Source organism: Lactuca sativa, chromosome 4 (genome assembly GCF_002870075.4).
Source record: "Lactuca sativa cultivar Salinas chromosome 4, Lsat_Salinas_v11, whole genome shotgun sequence".
In the NCBI taxonomy this organism is placed as follows: domain Eukaryota; kingdom Viridiplantae; phylum Streptophyta; class Magnoliopsida; order Asterales; family Asteraceae; genus Lactuca; species Lactuca sativa.
In genome coordinates, this window is record NC_056626.2 from 140,130,586 (window position 1) to 140,144,665 (window position 14,080).

At 39.6% G+C, this 14,080-nt stretch overlaps 1 protein-coding gene across 1 annotated transcript; it reads left to right on the plus strand.

Moving 5' to 3' along the window:
* The first annotated feature begins 12,901 nt into the window (after positions 1–12,901).
* Positions 12,902–13,799, plus strand: LOC111895358 (HVA22-like protein e). Its single transcript, XM_023891438.3, has 3 exons — positions 12,902–13,071; positions 13,161–13,310; positions 13,404–13,799. The coding sequence occupies exons 1-3, from the start codon at positions 13,025–13,027 to the stop codon at positions 13,624–13,626; spliced, it is 420 nt and encodes a 139-aa protein (XP_023747206.1). The 5' UTR covers positions 12,902–13,024; the 3' UTR covers positions 13,627–13,799.
* The last annotated feature ends 281 nt before the right edge of the window (positions 13,800–14,080 follow it).

Consider the following 14,080-nt stretch of genomic DNA (forward strand, 5'->3'; position numbering starts at 1 on the left):
GGTAGGGGATATGGTCCTCCTGAAGGTGTCACCTTGGAAAGGTGTCATCCGGTTCAGGAAGCAGGGCAAGTTGGGCCCATGTACATCTGTCCATTCAGGGTGTTGGCTTGGGTGGGCCGGGTTGCTTATCGATTGGATCTGCCAGCTGAGCTTAGTCAGATCCATAGCACTTTTCATGTCTCCCAGCTGCAGAAGTGCTTGGTAGATGACTCCGCAGTTGTGCCTTTAGAGGATATCCAAGTGGATGACAGCCTAAACTACATCGAGAGATCAGTAGCCATTCTCGACAGGAATATGAGGAGCTAGGGAACAAGAGGGTAGAGTTGGTGAAGGTGCAGTGGCAGCATCGTAGGGGCTTGGGGTAGACTTGGGAGCTAGAGGAGGAGATGAGGGAACACTACCCAAAGTTATTTGAGGCAACAGACTTCGAGGATGAAGTCTGAGATAAGTTTGGGAGAATTATAACGCCCATATCCTGGACTTGGAAGAACTACAAGGTCATTGAGTTTTAGGAAAAGCACTAGATCTTGGAACTCGTCCGTCTTTGGCAACTTTCTGATTGTTACTTGGTCCTTACTTTCATAAAAAGGGTCCTAAACTCGTTCTTGTCCAAGGAAAGACCATATTCATAGAAGTAGGCTGCATTTGAGGTATGCAATGCTATCAAGTTGTCGACTTTACAGATGTATACCATGGAAAAAATGTAGATCTATATTCTGGAACCTTAGATCTGAAGAAAGGGCTTAATAAACGAAGAACTATGAGGAACTCAGCGACTTCATGGAGGAATTCGATGAGTTGGGTTGAACAATAAGTCCACAAGGGAACTCGACGAGTTCTACTGGAAAGTCCCATTTCTGTTAAGAAGGAGAAACTCGGCGAGTTGGAGGAAAACTCAATGAGTTAGATCGCAATTTCATGATTCTGTGATTCATTGGAACTCGACGAGTTAAAGGGTTACCTCGATGAGTTGAGTCAACTCGAAGCGTTGACTTTGACTTTGACTTAACCAAAGTTGAACCTTAAGGGTTATGAGTATGGAATGGTATCTAAGGGGTCGTACTGATTCAGGTAGTATGTAGAGCGGATTCCGGGGCAGAGATGTTTCAGCTATCATTCGACAAAGGAGGTGAGTTTCCTCCTGTAGGAACGCGTCGAAGGCACCAATATCGGCCCGTTTATGTATGTTATTATGATCTAGACTAGGGTCTGATGTCGGGCAGTACCCGATGAATGTTTATATTCTTTCTGGATTTTGGACCGATGTCGGGCAACGCCCGAGAAATGTTTGTATACTTGATGTCTTCGTGATTCTTGCATGTGTCTATTTTATATGCTTCCGAATCTCGGTCCGATGCCAGGCAATGCCGGATTGTCCAATGCTGAGCAATGCCGGCGGGGCCCGATGCCGGATTTCGATCCGATGTCGGGCGAGGCCTAATGTTGGACATTGTCCGATGTCAGGTGGGGCCCGATGAAGTGGGCAAGGCCCATGATACGTGATTATGTGATTATGTGATTATGTGTATGGTATGTGGTAGTTTGGGGAGACTCACTAAGCTTCATGCTTACAGTTTTCATTTTTTCTGCTAAATCTGGTAGCAAAGGGAAGAGCTTGGGATAACTGCAGTGCACACACCATTACGTTAGCATGGGATGTATTTACTCGGATATATTGATATGATTTATGATATGATGTTTAAGATAGTATGATTTACAATTTGATGAGAAGATTTTGATAACTATGGTTTTATTTAATATTTTATAATGAAATTTATGGTCATGATTTTTGGAATTTTACATTTGGTTCGTGTTGGGTCAGGTGTAAATTGGTCATTTAACCTGAAGTATGGATTATGGATTTTGGCATGGAGCCCACTTGCTAATTAGGTGTATTGATGGTATTGATAGCTCGGTAGCCGGCACGGTAGCAGCTAGGGATTTCTTTTGAGGAGTTTCTACATTTGAGGTGAGTCTTCCTCACTGTATATACGGGTCGAAGGCACCAATACCGGCCATTTTGGATTGCTATCCTGTTTTATCTTATTATTGAGTGTTGTTATGATCTATTAGATCAATATCCTCGTAGATATGATGTTGTTATGTTGTTATGATCTGTTTGATCTGTATCATGGTAGATAAGATGATGTTATGCTTACTGATCTGTAAGATCTGCCTGTTTTCTATTGACTGGTTATATGTTTAATTGCTAGGTATATGTTGACATGTTATTTGCGGTTCGGTTGAGGCGGACCTGCTTTCTGCTGAAGGCCAATAGACCCAGGGTGTCCCGGATAGACTGAAGGCCAGTGGGGCGTACCAGTCAGGTCGAAGGCCCAGAGAACGGTCCATATAGGTTGAAGGCCCAGTGAGGCGTACCAGTCACGCTGAAGGTACTATGAGCATACCAAACACACTGTAGGCCGATGGGGTGTTCCAGTCAAACTGAAGGCTCTGTGGCGTACCAGATGGACTATAGGCCAGTGGGGCATTCCAGTCATGCTGAAGGCCCTCTATGCATGTTGTTATTTGTATATGTTATCTGTTTGTGTGTTGGTACTTTGGGGGAACTCACTAAGCTTCATGATTACAGTTTTATTTTATGGTTTCAGGTACTTCAGTGGATCGTGACAAGGTGAAGGCGTGACCATACATATGCTCGTGTTTTGAGTTGATGATTTCTGGGAAACTATGATAATGTGAATGTTTTGGAAATTATGATTAAAATAGATTTTGGTTTTTAAATAATTTTTTTGGAACAAAAGTTTTTGAGAACCCTTCTATTTAAAAAGGGTTGTTTTGAAAGTTTAAATTTTATGAAATTTTTGGGATGTTACAAGTTGGTACCATAGCCTTGGTTTGAGTGAATTAGAGGAACACTTGTGTGAATCCAGTCTCAAACTGAGGGAAAAGATTTCCAAAATGGTTTTTCAAATGGGTTTCAAAATTCTTAAAAAGGATGCGAGTCGTATGGGGTCAGCCCGCCAGTCGTGTTATTGTATGAGGTAGCGGTGGTTTCCCTGGTTTGGGCGCGGTTCATAGCGGGTCGGCATAAGGAAGTGTTAGCCACTCTTGAGAGAGTAGGGGCAGGGTGAAGATGCGCGCGAGATGTTGGGAGTCTGAGATCGAGGATTTCATAGGAGGATATGTCTGATCTTATTGCATTTTAGTGTCAGTTGGCTACTCTGCACAAATGTTGCTTGCTTTGTGATTTGTGGAACTCATGAGTAATGTGAGTTAGCCATTAGGTGAATATGTCAAATCACATATGGAAAAGGTTGGATAATCTTAGAGTGGCGGATTTGATCCTGCTGCGTAACTCTTGTCTGAGTCCAACCGTTGTAGGGATGAGTCTGTTACTCGAAGGATTATCTAAGCTTTGTTGCATGTGATTGTATTCATGGAATGGCTAATTGACACTATGAGGAGTTCTTCAACAGTTGATGGTAGAGAATTGTGGAACCCTAGGATAGCGTACAATCTATTCTAGTGCAGTTGTTTCGCTGTTGAGCAGGTTTTATGAGTATTTTATGATTAGTTCTTAGAGGACCCGAAAAGATTCTTGAGGAGAGTATGGATAGGTGTGGAAGGTAGTATTGGGACCGTACTACTGGAAGCACAAGATTCATACTCAAATCGAGGAGCATTTCGGAGATGCTAAGGCTGGTCAGGGTAGATAGCATGGTTGGATTCCATGGTTCGAGACAGTGGTTCCATATTCGTTGATCTTTTGGCTTAGGACGCTCAGGCAAGATGGGTTTTGTGTTAATCAGGCCCTGTGGCGATTGTGATGTGGGTTGAATGGTTCATACCCGGATAAGTATGTTGATTGGAAGTCACAAAAGTTTTGTTAGAGATTGTGCCTCGGACCTCGAGACATGAAGAGGAAGTGGTTGTTATGACCGGCTCGGAATTTGCGTCTAGGATTAAGTGACAGATTGTCGGATTAGATTGTCATTATCTATGGCAAGGATCTTTCCTTTCAAATTTTCAATTTCGGAGGAGTGGGCAGGCTAGTGACCTCCTAAATTAGGTTGGATTCTCAGCTTGAGGTATGTTGGTCATAGTAGTTGGCGACAGCATGTCAGTGCTGGTGCGCCCAAGTGGTCTGATGTGGCACGAGTATCTTAGTGATGTGAGCAAGGACTGTATCATTGGGAGATGGATAGTCGGGTGCTGGATTGCGTAATTGTTGCATGCAGGGTGTATGTTTGGATTGTAAATCAATAGTTCCTATTCTTTGTAAGTGGTTATTATGGGAAGATCCGAAGTCTTCAGTTGTATTCCAGGTTCCTCATGGGGTTCGTTTTATCCATATCTGGAGGACCATTCTGCAGATGATATTCATTTCATGGTTAAGTATGGTTGTACATGGATGGACTGCTCGGGTTATGTTTTGGTCTCACCACCAGTGGGTGGTGGTTCAAGTTCTAAGTAGGGGAGATTTGGAATTCTCAGGTCGAACATCAATCATTGAGGGATTATGTTAGTGTGATGGTTGGCTTGTTGCTTTCAGATTTGTTGGGAAGATGTTGGCTGGTGGCCCTTTTTAGAAGCAGGTATGTTCAGCTCCAGGTGGTTTGTGGTTTCTCTGGTTTGGGTGTCAAGGTATTCAAGGCCATTGGTCGTTGAGTTCCTTATTTATCAAGAATTTCGTGAAGGATTTAAGTGGTGCCATTTAAGGGTCAAGGAATACGTCAGCTGCCCTCCTGTTTAAATAATTCTAAGTCCCTTCGGTCTTCGGGTGTGCTTACCCTCAATGGTAGAGTGAGAGTTTAGTTCATGGCAGACTCGGGTTTTGGTATCCTTCAAGATCATCATGAAGGTTTTCTCGAGCTAGTAGGGTCGTGATGGAATCTGCTCATGTCCAGTATGGGGTCTTGTGTTAACCGATCATGAAGATGTTTTCTGTTTTGAATAAGGTGGCATGTTGATTATCTCTGGTTTTTCTTTTCTCTTTAGATGAAATTTTGGGTATGTTAAGTGTATGTATGCGGGTGTTCTGTGTGAGCTGGGTAAGATGGTTTTGGGGCTCTGGTTTGAGTTATGTGCATGGTTCTCTTGGGTTTTAGCTTCCGGTTTGGATCAAGAGTCTGACCATTATCCTTTTTGTGGATCATGAGCGACTTTATTTTCGTAAGGAGTGCTTGGATAGCAGCTATGTGGTGCTCAGTGGCGTTGTGAGAGTGTCGTCAATGTCTATGTGTTATCGGCAACATTCTGGTCATAAGCTGTGGGCCTAGTGATCATAATGATTCACTTCTTCTGCTTTTAGTGTTTTCAGGGCTGACGCGTTGATAGGGGTCGGGTGAGTCGTAATATGTTGGTTGGATAAGGGAAGTATTTTGTTTGGTATGAGACTCTATGAGGTTCGCTTGGTGACATTCCGGTAGGAGACGTCTGACAGGGATTCAGTCCATTAGTAGTTTAGTTTACGGATCTCAGGAGAGGTAAGATTGGTTAGCATTCAAAGGATTGAGAGTTCGTTCTTTATCGGGCTCGAAGAACTATTTTAAGGATGGTTTCGGTAGATCGGGATGGACCGTTGTATGATTAGAGTTAGAAGTGTTATGGTGGGTATGTTATTCGTCGAAAGCTTGGCATGGAGTTGTTTCAATGTGGGCAAATTTTTGGGGAGTCAGACCATTATAGATTTTAGGTCTCAGAAGGGTAGAAGTGGTTTTCTTGGGCAGAGGTTTTGATTGTTGTCTTTGGGATGGAAGTTTCGGTTCGGGTTCCGGTTGCCATGAGAAGATTGTCGTAGGCGTTGAATTTCCGATTGTGATCATTGGGTTGGTCATTTGTTATGAGTATTATTAAGGAGAGATTTCAAGGACAAAATCTAATTGAAGTGGAGGAGAGTTCTAACACCCGAAATCCAGAAGGTTAATGGTGGTATTAGGCCAATTTCAAGTAGAACTCGGCGAGTTGGAGGAGCCAACTCGCGAGTTGAAGATAAAAAAATCATAGGAGTTAATGGGTCTACTCGACCAGTTGAGGAGCCTCAACTCGGCGAGCAGAAGTTGGCTTGACCGCAAAGTTTAATGAGGCAACTCGACGAGTTGAGGAGCCTTAACTCGGCGAGTTGGCCACTCAGAAGCAAACCCTAATTTTTAGGGTTTTGCACCCTATTTAAATGCCTTAACTCTTTCTTTTGGCCTCCTTATCAGCCCCCTTGTCCTCCTGAAATCCTAAATCGAGTTGTGAGCCTCTTGTTGGGAATCTTGCGATTTTGAGTCGACTTTTGTGTGCTTTTGGTGCTTGGTGAAGGTTGGAAGAGCTTGAGGTTGTTTAGCTTGGAGGAAATCTTTGGGATCCAGAATCTATCACACTTTTGGCAACCATTTAAGGTAAAAAGTCTGGAACTTGGTGATTAATAGCTTAGATCTTCTCATTTGGTTTCTATTGTGATTTTTGCCTCCTTTTCGAGTTATGGATAAGATTGGTGGTGTAAAGGTTCACCCTTTCAGATCTTAGTTTGTTTCGCTACCCTTGAGCTTAAAGGTGCAAACTTTATGAGGATCTTGATGTCATGAATGCATTAAGTCGAGTGTTAAGTTCATTAGAAGCTTAAGAGCTTCATTTAGACATGCATGGACGTAAAGTTAGCAACTTTACGTGGTTTTCCAGCTCAAGGAAGTCAGATCTATGCTTTGTGGCCATGCCTTTATGGATAAGGTGCTTATTGAGTTAAGATGTTGGACTTTGAACAAACTCGGCGAGTTTATGGATAAAGTCGATGAGTTGACTCGTTTTTCCCTAGTATTTCGGATGGATATAGGAACTCGACGAGTTGGTGGGTAAACTCGGCAAGTTGACATGGGATTTCTCGATTTGTGCAGATTGATGTAGGAACTCCGTGCTATCACCGCCATGAGCCACCAGGTGTGGCTGGATTTATCTCGCAAACGGAGGTGTTTGAGTGTGTCTCCATTATTATGGCGTGTTATGTGTGGTTTATGTAATCGGAAATTCATGGAAAGCTCACCACCACCACCGCAAGGTGGTGGCTGCCACCATGGGTGGGTGTATTTTCTTTAGTGTGTGTGTGATTTCGGATCTTGAGTTGTAAATTGTAACATGAATGGTATAATGAAAAGAAATTGAAAACCACCACCTTAGGGTGGTAGCTGCCGCCTCCCGCCGCCACCGGCCGCCGTGTCGGGTGGCGGTGTGCCTTGTCTCGATTGTGTTGATTCGTTTGGAGGGTTTGAAACCCTAATGGGCCCAAGGAAGCCCTAATGGGCCCAATAAGACTTAATGGGCTTAATGATATTCTAGTGGGCTTAATAGGCCCAATAAAGCCCTAATTGATCTAAAAGCCCAACAAATTAATTAATGGACTAGTATTGGGTTGGAAACCCTAATTAGGGTTTGGAAAACCCTAATGCCATGAAACCCTAATTTAGGGGAATTAATCGGGACACACGGAAATTATTTAATAACTTGAGATATTAAATAATAATCATTGGTAAAGATTAATCTAAGCGATATTGGACTTAATGGATTAAGTCCTTAACAGGTTAAGTAGCAAACTTAACCCTAATTATCATTTTATGTGAAACCCTAATTTCACTTGGATTATAATGGGCCATCCAAGATCAAGCAAATGGACTAGAATAATTAATGGGTTTTGTGGTAAGGCCCATATGAGGAGTTGGGCCCAATTTGGAAAATTGGGCCATATATGGGCCATAGTTTGGGCCTTTATGATTATGTGATATTGGGCCATTAGAATGTTGAATGTTGGACTGGACTAAATGGTTGGGCCTTATGGTAAGACCTTGTAAGGGTTTGGGCCCAATTAGAAAATTGGGCCATATGTTGGGCTTTGTTTCCTAGTTGGCTTTGGGCTTATGGATTGGGCCTTGTTGGGCTTAAATAAGCCAAGCCTGGGGTAATGTAGTAATTATCCAAGTATGTATTATGGTTATGTGTTGGGGACCCAATTATTAATTGGGTGTTATTTTGGTGTTGACAGTTCGGGAATCTGTCAACCAATAGCTGGGGTTCAGCCTGCGGGACTTCAGCAGTGTGGGATTGTGTCTACGGGACTTCAGTAGTGTGAGGTGAGTTACCTTCCAGTAGCGGTGGGTCTACGGCCACAATGCCGGCCCACCAGTCGGAGTTGTTTTTAGATGATTGTCTTTGTGATAATTGTCTATGTTTGCTACTACCTGTTATGTTTATGTGCTAGCATGATATGATGTTATGTGATAGTGGTAGTATGGGGTGAAATAGTCCCCGGTTACCGGTCGATAGGGCCGAAGGGGTAGATTAGTACCCAACTATGCTAGAAAGATTATGGTATATGTGATATGATATTATGTGGTAGTAGTAGGGGTGAAATAGTCCCCACTTACCGGTCGACAGGACCGAAGGGGTAGGCCAGCACCCAGATATGCTAGGCAGTATATGACTTATGTGTTTATGCTATGCTTTTATGTGGTAGTGTTAGGGGGTGAAATAGTCCCCGGTTACCGGTCGAGAGAACCGAAGGTGAGCCCAGCACCCAGGTATACTAGGCAGTATCCGGTCAAGAGGACCGAAGGGGAGGCTAGTACCCAGATATGTTAGGCAGTATCCGATCGAGAGGACCGAAGGGGTAGGTCGGGCACCCAGATATGCCTGACAGTATATGTATGTTATATGATTGTATGGTATGTGGTATGATGGGGGAACTCACTAAGCTTCGTGCTTACGGTTTTCAGTTTTGGTTTCATGTACTTCGTGTTTAAAGGAAAGGAGCCGGCTTGATCGCAGCGCATCACACTATGGTTTTCCGCACATGAGATCTTTGGGATTACACTCTGATATTGTTTTATGATAACATGTTTGATTATTTCTACTTTGGTTTTGACATGACATGATATTACAAATGTTTTATTACACTGTTGGTTTTATAATGACGTATTTAAAAATGAAATTTTGACCAATCCCTTATACCCCTCAACCACGAAGGATCTCAACCATCTCAAATTCTGAAAAAACAGTTAATGTACTTATGCTGCAACTTCCTCCGCCGACCCATTGCGATGAAGCCATCAAAATTCACCCGTCTTCTGGTCTTCCAGGTAGAGGAAACACCGAGTGGAGCAACGTTTCCGAATGTTGGCTAATGGAGAGGCTTGCCTGTCGAGTATGGTCTTAAATTATCATCTTCTTCGGTAGTCTGAGAGTTGTCCACACTCTTTGATTGGATATCCTTTTTGTTTATGTCATTGACATAGCAATACATGTGATTTTGAGAGGGTCAACATAATGTTGGTGAGTTCATAGGTTTGGTAAGCGTGAAAATACTTTGTCCAAGAACATAATATAAATAATGAACTTAAACATAAGTTATACTTCAAGTATGGTAAACATAACTCACTTACAGGTGGTTTTGCGAGAAATCGGGCATTGAGCGGGCAGAACTTCATCGTTAAAATCTTTCTAAAAAGATTCATGTAGCGCTTTAGTGCTCACCTTACTATACTAAAACTACAGAATGAGAAGTCGAATCACGAGGGACCGAAATGCTCAGGAGATAAGAAGAGAAAGACTCTTGAATCAAGAGAATGGTATAAGAAATATGAGAGCCTAGAGCCTCTTATTTATAGTAATTGAACTTTCAAAAACCACACTCTATAGTAACTTAAATGACCTTATAGTTATTTAAATGACTAACCACCCCTTTACAATACTATTTTAAATAGATTTAATGATATTTGTACTAAACTAATATCGAAAGTACTCAACACTAGTCTTATAATGACCGCATCGTTGATACTTTTCTAATCATATATACATATGTATATATATGTATACGTATATATGATTTATACTCTATTTTAATATGTTAACATGCTAATATAAATTATAACTTGTTGATATGAACTCCGTTTTTTATGTTCTTTATATCCACGCGTAGTTATCGATGAGATCTATAACTTTCGTTTAGATTCTGTCCGCTAATTTTGACTTTATTTTTCGTCCATATTTTTATAAAATTAAATGATTTTGCTAAAATCATAAATCTCTCGTACGAACTCCGTTTTTGGCACTCTTTTTTATCAAAATTCTTATTTTAAAGAGTACTACGATTTTTTTGGGTGGCTTTAGCTAAAAGTCAATCATTCTCTTCGTAGCTTTTTGCGTCATACATTCATTGTGCGCGGCTGACTTTTATATATTATAAAATCATATCTAATTTATACGGGGTCAGATTTCTACGAAATTTATATTTTCGGGATTGGGAATACGTGTACTTTCTACATTATATATATATATATATATATATATATATATATATATATATATATATATATATATATATATATATATATATATATATATATATATATATCATGGTTGCAGAAATCGCTAATCGGTGGAATAGCGATTAGGGATTAATCGGCTAGGCGGGGATTAATTGGGAGATTAATCGGGGACCATTAATTATTAAGAAAATTATTTAAAAATATGTAAATCTAATTTTAATCCTACAAAAAAGTGATTAATCGGCGATTCGGACCGATTAGGTCCGTTTATGGCCGATTAAGTATGACTTTAACTTGCGTTGACGAAACCCGATTAGTTCCAATTAAGTCCGATTAGGCCCGATTAGGTCCAATTAATTCCGACTTTGACCTGTATTGACCAAACCCGATTATAGTGACCGATTAACAATAAATCTCATCGGTTGAGATCCGATTAGCGATTAATCGCCGATTAAACGGCCAATTAGGCCGATTTCTGCAACACTGATATATATATATATATATATATATATATATATATATATATATATATATATATATATATATATATATGTTTTGGCGCATTTATTTTTACGATTTACGGATGATTCAACTGATTTTCCTATTTTATTATATTATAATAATCATGAAACACATAATATTCATATAATTATTCTTTATTAAGTCAAATATGTTACAATTGTTGACCATAACTATTACTTTGGTTAAGATTATTTATCCTATATAATCTTCTACTAAAAAATATCATTTTTAACGCTTATTATATCTTAATTGACTAGCCCGAATCTGCGGGTGTTACAATTATCTCCTCCTTATGATGATTTCGTCTCAGAATCATCAACAAAACATGGCATGTGTAATGACTATGTACGTTTCCTTTTCTATCCTAGGTGGTAATCGTAACTATTATGTCCTTTCAAATGAGTATCTAACTCTAGGACTCCTTGGTTGTTGGCGGTGCGCAATCTTGCACCCGCTTTTTATCATATGTTAGACTTTCAATCATAACCTTCGAGTTACAAAATCAATCTTTTTTGGAGACTATTGCTTCTACTTAAACAGACTTAACTTAATATAAGGTCTTTACTTCGATTATCGTAACAGACCGATGGGTAATATTCTAATGACCTCTCATCGTATGATGCACCACTTAAACTCAGGTCTTTTTAAATCAGATTCCATATTGGAAGATATCTTCCTTCATGTTTTAATGTGATATAATCACATACAAGTATTTCACGTAGTCATTAACATATCGGGTAACGTAACTAGGGTTTATATTATTTTTTGAAACGATTACATAATATTCAAGTTCACCCAATAATATGCCTTTGTGCTTATCACCTAACATGAAGATAAAAAAAACAGTGTTTTATCTTTGATTGTCTTGGTAGTTGTTTTATGGTATAACCTTCTCATCATTTGTTAAGTTATAGAGATTGGTAAGTTGCATGGGTCAAGGGGAGTAGCCCCATACAGGGGACGAGATAGTAACCCAAATAGAAATTTTTTATGGGTTGGTTTCTATATTAAATTCTCCTTCAAATTTTGTCATGCGCCTATTTTTGTCAGAGTTTTTTAGGCTTGACCTTATTGTTATTTTTAGGTGAACCATCGAGTATAAATATATCATTTGATTTCGTATTACCTAATTATAATAAGCCATTTGGTAAAATTAATAAAATTTCTCTCTCTCTCTCTCTCATGTACGTCCGTGGACATGTAGCCGATTACTCCGATCCTGTAAACCACGTAAATTGATTGTGTTCTTATTTTTCATTTTTCACATTATTACTTTATGTATGAAATTTTATATCATTTTTTCAAAGTTCTTAAACCCTAACATCAACATCCGACCCAACTACATACAACATATAATTTCTAATAATATTGATCATTTAACCAAATTAAATTACACCCGAAAAACATAAAACATTTACCACAGCATTGTGGGTGATGTCACCCACACTCCTCAAGGGAGATGGTTCAATAACCTCATAAATATTCCTAGTCAACAATCTCACACTAAGTGGTGCCTTGATCTAGTAAACATTGTTGACCAACGATTCTCACGCACAAGCTAGGCATAATTGTCTTTAATTATATCAACCTTTGCTATATTTTTGCATCAGTTACGGTTCTCGCCGATGGTGGCAACGGTATCGTGACAAATGTGAGTCTTGATGACCGTAGTGGTGGCTCTCTATAGGTATTTTTCACGGCAACAAAAAATATTTCAGAACATAGATAAAAATACAGACAACCGTCTATCCACGACAAATCTATCATTTAATAATTATCTTACACTTTCTAATAACTCATAATATAAATTTATAGAAAAATATATTTAAGAAAAAAAAATCTTTATTTTTCATTAAATTTCGTTGTCGACGACCTTTTTTAAATTGTTTAATTTATTTGGAAACGAGGATACCGGAGTTGTTGTGTTTCATGTATAACATTTTGTCTCCACAGCTGAATCAAAAGGTCCATCAACGAAGTCGACCACCGGACCACCCCCTCAACCATTAGATGTCCGCCACGTGTCATATCTATTTCCCTGTTCTCGCATCTTGTATCTCCGTCATCTGTCGACGCTTGTCACCATCCTCTTCCCCTATTTATAGCTCCATCAGTCTTCCTAATCTTTAGAACAATACCAAACACTTTACCCAAAACCCTCATCCAAATTTCGTGTTTTGTTCTTTAAATCGGATCGGAATCCAGTAACATCGCATATATCTGTTTCAATTTCATACAAAATGAGTCGATTCTGGACGTTGATGTCTGGTGTCCATCAATTAGCTGGGTAAGCTTCAATCAAATTACAGATTACTTCTTCCTTCTTCCTTCTGATTCAACTTCGCTTTTCTTACTTTACTTGATTACTGTTTGCAGACCTGTAACAATGTTGTTGTACCCACTTTACGCATCGGTGGTGGCGATAGAAAGCGCGTCAAAAGAAGACGATCAGCAGTGGCTTTCTTACTGGATCTTATACTCCTTCCTCACTCTCGTGGAGATGCTTCTTGCATCTGTTCTTGAATGGTGAATAATCTAAACACAAACACGTTTTATTTCAAGATTTGATCATCGTGATTTCAGGAAACTAATGGTTAAATTGTTTGTTTGTGATGTTAGGATTCCGATATGGTATGATGTGAAGCTGATAGCGGTGGCGTGGTTGGTGTTGCCGCAGTTCAGAGGAGCTGCTTTCATCTACAATAAGTTCGTGAGGGAGAAGGTGATTAAGAGATACTACCCTGGGATTGGAGGAGGAGAGCACAAATCATCGTCGTCGTCCCCAAATGGAAAGATGAAGAACAAGCTTGCTGATCTTATGACCACTAAGAAATCCAGTTGATTGGGTTAAGTTGGCAGTATATTATTGTTTAACAACTGACTTTGTTTACTATGCTTTCGTTTTTCGTTTTTCGATTTGAGGTTTGATTTTAAGTTAAAGTGGGTTGTGATTGGGTATGATTCCCACAGTTGTATTGAAGAATGAAAATGAAGAACTGGTTTCTGATTTCTTTAGATGATGTGTGTAATTTCAGTATTTTGATACTGAAATCAGTTGCTTCAGGTTGAAGTGGATCATTTTGGGGGTATTGTTTCGATTGTGGAAGGACCTAAATTTTTGGGGGTACGGATTCAAGTATTCATCATGATTTTATAAGGACATGTTACCAAGAAAGTAAATTGTTGAAACTTACACACAAAACAAAGACTAACTAAAGTGTTTGTCTCTCTATTCTGTACTCTTTAACAACAATGATAATAAAAAAAAATGAAAATTAATTAAACTAACACATATA